The sequence below is a fragment of the Anguilla anguilla genome, chromosome 9, assembly GCF_013347855.1.
Source record: "Anguilla anguilla isolate fAngAng1 chromosome 9, fAngAng1.pri, whole genome shotgun sequence".
Lineage (NCBI taxonomy): Eukaryota > Metazoa > Chordata > Actinopteri > Anguilliformes > Anguillidae > Anguilla > Anguilla anguilla.
The window spans coordinates 22,275,639-22,281,638 of NC_049209.1; the positions used below are offsets into that span (position 1 = coordinate 22,275,639).

General features: G+C 41.4%; 1 protein-coding gene across 7 annotated transcripts in view; it reads right to left on the reverse strand.

Moving 5' to 3' along the window:
- igsf9bb (immunoglobulin superfamily, member 9Bb) overlaps nt 1–4,656 on the reverse strand; it is a 134,285-nt gene extending 129,629 nt beyond the window's left edge. For 3 of the 7 annotated variants that reach the window (XM_035433321.1, XM_035433318.1, XM_035433323.1), the window contains exon 1: nt 3,258–4,656. In XM_035433321.1, the coding sequence (XP_035289212.1) occupies nt 3,258–3,321 (64 nt within the window). In that variant the 5' untranslated portion in view covers nt 3,322–4,656. The remainder of the gene's footprint in view (nt 1–3,257) is intronic. The other 4 variants (XM_035433320.1, XM_035433322.1, XM_035433324.1 and 1 more) reach the window with 2 other exon arrangements.
- Nucleotides 4,657–6,000: the final 1,344 nt, after the last annotated feature.

Below are 6,000 nucleotides of genomic sequence, written 5' to 3' on the forward strand. Positions count from 1 at the left end.
TTAAATGCCATTTATCTCACTAAAATCATTGAATGCGAGATCCATTTTTCAGGGTGATTGACAGAATTCATTTCCTGGGTTCAATGGCACTCAAAGCAATTCCCTAACGTGTTCTGTTAAGGCCAATCACAACATGTCAGCTGACCAATATTAGACATATTATAACATAAGAATAGGAGAAAAATTTATACATGCCAAGCTCTATTATAAGCCTTCACATTATAGGTGGTGTAATACACTATAGGGGGTGAGAGTAGCTGGCCAAAGACTATCCACATATGTTCTAATTAAACAGGTTCCGTTTATTCTCCTGAAGAATTCCAAATTCTCGTAAACCACACTGCAGATCGCAGAAGTACAGCAAACAAAACCACAGCTACTTAAAAAGAACATCACCTACTCGCAACACAAAAGTGATCACGACGAAAGAAAAAACACCAGCGGCAGCTGGCATCCACACGGGCCAAATGCGTGGCACACATTACACACCATCATCTCGTTTTCATTCCAAAACTCCCGCTGACCTAGAAAAGCGAATATGGAGAAGGGTGGCGGTAACCCATCCCCACTCAGAGGATAGGTCTGTCTCGAGCGGTCGCGCTCCCAGATTAGGGCGCTCAGGCGCAGAGGGGGAGGGGCTTGCGGGAGGTGCGAGGGTCCGCAGGGCTGAGGGAACTCAAGGTATCTCTGTCTGCTTCTCGAAGTGAGTGGGCAGATTGCTGCTCTACTAAATCTGCCTCCGACACGGCGACTGCAGGGAGATCTCTCATCAGCCCCCACCTGCTCTGACTGCAGCCTGCACGCGAGTGCACGTGCGCATGAGTGTGTGTGTGTAGGCGTGAGAGGGTGTATGTATGTGTGTATGTGTGCGCATGTACAGGTGTGTATGTGGGTGTGCGTGTGTGTGTGTACATGTAGGTGTGTGAGGGTGTATGCGTGTGCCTGTACAGATGTGAGTGTGGGTGTGTGGGTGTGCATGTGTAGGTGTGTATTCTGTGCCCACATGTGTGAAAAGCACCAGATTAGTCATAATCAGTTGAAATGAGAAAGACATCATTCGGCATATGTTCACATCACGTTTAAAGATGCTACATCTTTCGAGAGTGGGTGCAGAGGAGGTGTAGGTGAATGTGGGTGGCTGTATTCAGACTGAACAATTGCAGCACGGTCTGCTACTGTCCTCCGACCCCCACCCCCACCTCCCCAAGGCCCCCGAACAGATCTCGCCCTAGCTATCCCATAAAGTTCGAGGCACTTTTAGCAGGGAGATTTCCGCTGAGTTTGTGTTGATAGAGAAAAGCAGGGGGACTGGCTCCCGTCCAGTGTAGTGCTGGCAAAAGCAGAGCCATTTGCCAGCTGACAGCTTGAGACGGTGGCAGTACAGCAGTAGGCCTGAGCCTGTGCAGCTCTGAGATTCCAACACTACGCGGATCCACAGTTCCACAGTTCTTGGCCGTGAAGAATGGAGAACAAGGAGCATATGCAGGTGTGTGCACGAGGCCAACAGCCTCGGTTACAAACCCGTGTAACCAAGGCAAGCATAACCATTATGCTACATGCTACAAGCTCATGAGTACAGTAAGCCTTTTGATGGAATAACACATACAGATATGGATATACAGATTTACTGTATCAGTTTCTCTCAACAAAAAAAAAAAAAACTAAGCTAAAAAACAAGACAGTGCAAAAGACCTGGTCTGCTCCTACCTAAAGAAAAAATATGGAGTGCAGACCATTCCTGAATGTTTCACAGGTATTCCGTTCTGTGGCTTATAAAGCCTCAATTGCAATATTAAGTGCACATTGAAAACACACAAAAAGTCACCGATCTCTGCATCCTTTGTAGAAAGGATGACAAAGAGGTCTGAATTTTGAATTAGAATACCAAAAAATCTAGGATCAACACGTATGGCATGGACAAACAGGATAACAGAAAGACAAGTAGTACCACAATACAAACCAAGACAGTACAAAATATCCATTAAAAACCTCGTATCGTTTTACTACATAAAATAGCTCTTTTGGACCTGACCTTAGCGAAGAAATTGCGGTCTATCACAGCAATTACGCACAGGGTCATAAAATGCACTCCCCCTTGTGGACACCGCTGAAAATGCAAGGCTAAGTAAGTCCACCTGGATGAGGTAAACTAGTATACATTATGTTAAGAATAAATAAATATCAGGCTATTTTTTAGATAAATGCGTCTGGAGTTTTGCACATACAGGAAAAACGTGACTAGCATTTATTGCATCCATGGATTTATATAACTAATTGCAAAACAGGTGGAAATTATACATTTTTTGAAAGCAAAAAGCAACGCACAGATAACTACATTAAAATACATTAAAGTACAATTCAAACATTTCAATCATAATCATTCATATCATAAAATAACCCCAAGTACTGCTCTCTCCCTCACACACACACACACATATGCATACGCGAGCGCGCGCGCGCACATTGTAACCCAAAGACACCAACTCTGCAGTCGTAAAGAAACCAGTCTCCAATAGTATATTTTTACAACAGCATTTGGTGTAAGCGGTTACTCATTACTGTTCTACACCACGCTGGGAGCTCGCACGCCCCATTGCAGAACCATCTACCTAGCCTCGTCACAGTCACATTAATCTCCTGACAAAAAGGAATTCACAACGAATGGCTATTTATAGAACGTACAACATACCAATTTGATTACAGCGGTCTGTCTGGCAAGTACTGGGTGCCTTCTTTAATCACCAAAATGTTTGGCTATTAATGCATGACTAAGGAAAATCTCGTTATTCTCTTCCACGAATTTCATTCATATTTTCATCAGCACGCAATATTTTAGTGTGGGGCTTTCCCTTTTTTAACTGTGCAGAATAAGGCATCTATAATTACATCAGTAAATCTTCAACAATCAAAGACTAATCTCTTCTAGAACTATAATTGTAATGCCGTGCGTTTCACCATTTTGGTAGATTTATAGCAGACCGCCTAAAATCCTAAACCGCAAATCGTCTTCGTACCAATCCTTGAGACAAGTGTCCAGCGCTGATTTGGTTAAACTAGAATTAATACAATTGCTTATAATGAAACAGCCCGAACACCTGCAACACTATGAAAATAACTGCTGTGAAATTCAAATAATCACGTATTTATATATAACCTGCATGGCAATTTAAAGTGCATTTGAATAATCTCAGAATAAAACATTTACTGAGCAAAAAAACTTGTGCACGGGAAACATCACACATTGCACTTCAACTCACCTTGAGCTGCCGTTCCGCGGGTGCTGACAACACTTGCTATCAAAGTGGCCACATACCAAATCATAGTACTATTGCCAACCAGAAAGAAACCTCATCATATCTCAAACTGCGCCTTTCAATAAATCTTTCATAGCCGACCCCCCTGAACGGTGAACGCACGATCTGCTTCTGATACCCTTATATTCATGCCCTATACACTTTTTCCTCTGCTCTTTCCTTCATTCTTTCCCTCCCCTTCTCTCCGTTCGCATCCTCTCGTTGAGACGGAGCACCTGCACCAGCGAGACGAAGGCTGACGGAGCTGGCTTGCAAAGCCAACGTGAAACCAAGCATGACAATTTAGCTACTGGATCCGCCTCCGCTACATTTCCATTGGATAGCGTGGGAGGTTTTGGGGCGTGGATTGGTTTCTCCTCCGTCGCTCCTGTGAAAGTACCAGGCGAGCCCTGTTTCAAGGTGAGTTGGAGCGTGAAGTTTCACTGGAACCGCAGTATCATGCGCAATAACAGAGAGCCGAGTTAGCATCTTCTCATCATTTCGCCTTGGCCCTTTTTAACACTGGAATTGCACATGAAGTTCAGCAAAGCGATTCCAGCGGAAAGCTGTAGCCTACACTAGATCCACAATATGTAGAATGACCTCATACAAGTCGGTGCGAGGGAAACATTTACGCTACGCTCGTTGTGTGTTAGGGGCAGCCTCGCCGCAGCCTGCCAATGCCTGAATGACCGTAAACTTGACTTTAAGCTGCAGACTGTTGCTAGCGAGACACGATCCGCAACAAACTGGCGTCTGTCTAAATGCGTAGCATGTTTTAATATATCGATGTCTTACAGTACGAGTAGCATACCAACCGTTTGTCTCCGGAAAATTATGTGATCAGTCAACGTGATAGGCTTTCATTTCCTGCACCTTGCAAATCTTAGCATACTGTTCCAATTGCCCGAGTGTCTCCCCCTGACGTAACATCAAATAAATCTACAATCCAAATTCATTTACATGACGATGTACCGACGCTAGCTGTGCGAATTATTTCCCATTTAAACGCCTGAAAAGCATTTTGTCTCAGGCACGCAGGCACGATGTTGTAGATAGCCTAATAGTTATCAAATATAAATAGACATCTTGCAAAAATCGGTAATCTGTGGTGATTTATCTGCATATTGCCGTAGAAATCGAGCAGCCCATTACAGCCATGAACTCGTGCCATTGCGGTTTGCATTCTTATTCTATTGACGCTTATCTTATATCAACGTTACGGATTTCAAAACGTAACGTTAAAAAGTCAGTTTAATCGCTTCACACTTTATACGGTTTGTAAAGATAATCTAAAATTAAAACGGAGCATTGGACCATGAAGCCAAATACAGCACCAGAAATAGATTCCTTCAGACAGACAGACGGGGGCTGACTCCAGTTCGGACTTACGCAGAACATATTCCTTCTAATGAAAGACACATCAAATTTTTAAAAAAAAGAACCATGTTCTAATTTTTGGCTAATGTGTGTGTGTGTGTGTTGGGGGGGTAACATTCCTCGCCGAAGGGGAAAGTCCATTGTTTAGTCCTACTGTCCAAAGACCATTTGTCAATGGCAATTCAATTTTTGCTCCCTCCTCTAAAATAAAATGGGAATTACTGAGTGCATGATTTAGTAGTAGAAGCAGCAGCAGTAGTAAAAATACTCACATTCATTTTATACTAGAATTCAGTCTAATTACAAATGTGTTTACGAAAGTTTTACAAATATAACCGAAATAACAGTTTAACATTGTGCTAATAACTTCTTGTATTACTCATATTGTAGATTAGATGGAGGAAACCTGGGTGATATCAATCATTAGAAAATGCCCATAGCTCTCAGTAGTAGCTACTAAAAATGGCCTAATTTGGAAATAATAATTTTTATGACCGCTTTTTAGTGTTCATTTCTGTTCTCTCTCTACTGAAGACATTTTTGGGGCCAAATTCACCTAGCAAAGAAATATTAAAGATGAAAATACACAAAACATTTTATTAAAATACAAAACTCTGCCTAACACTTGTAAGAAGACACCCAGCCTATACAGATGTAAAGATGCACTACAGTAAAATATTTACTGTTGCGTAGGGTACCCCAGACTAATTGGGTGATGAGATCAAATGAGCTAAAGCAATCTTTTCATTGTTATTTTTAAAGACTATTTTGTTTTGAACTTTGCCAACTATGAGTCATGTAGTTTTTGTCTGGTATTTTTGGGAATGAACAACAATTATTCGTCATTAGGATCTAAAACTGAAATCTTCCATGTGTAGGCTTTCGTGGCACTCCAAATTCTGTTGTTCCATCTCCCACACCAATTATTTTTCATCATGTGTTATGCAGTGACATAACGTGCATTCATGTCTGTGGAATGTCTTTTAAAACTGATATGATCAATTTAATTTGTATTTCTATCAAGATAAAAGCTGGCTACTTAGCAACAGTTTGTTGCTGCTGTAATAGTATTTCTTATAGTACAGTACATTTTGCCAAATCTTTCCCATTTTTAAACTGATTAAGTCTGTGAAGGGTATAATAGAAGGTAGTGGAACTAATTAAGCCACACAATAATCAGTTATCTAAAAAAAAATAAAAAAAATTTTAGCTGCATTTCAATTTACGAAGTGGAAAATCATATTGTCTGGATTTTTCATTAAATGACCAGATAGACCATCTGCATTAGAATGCAGACTGACTTAATTGTCTCAATTGTGAATATGCT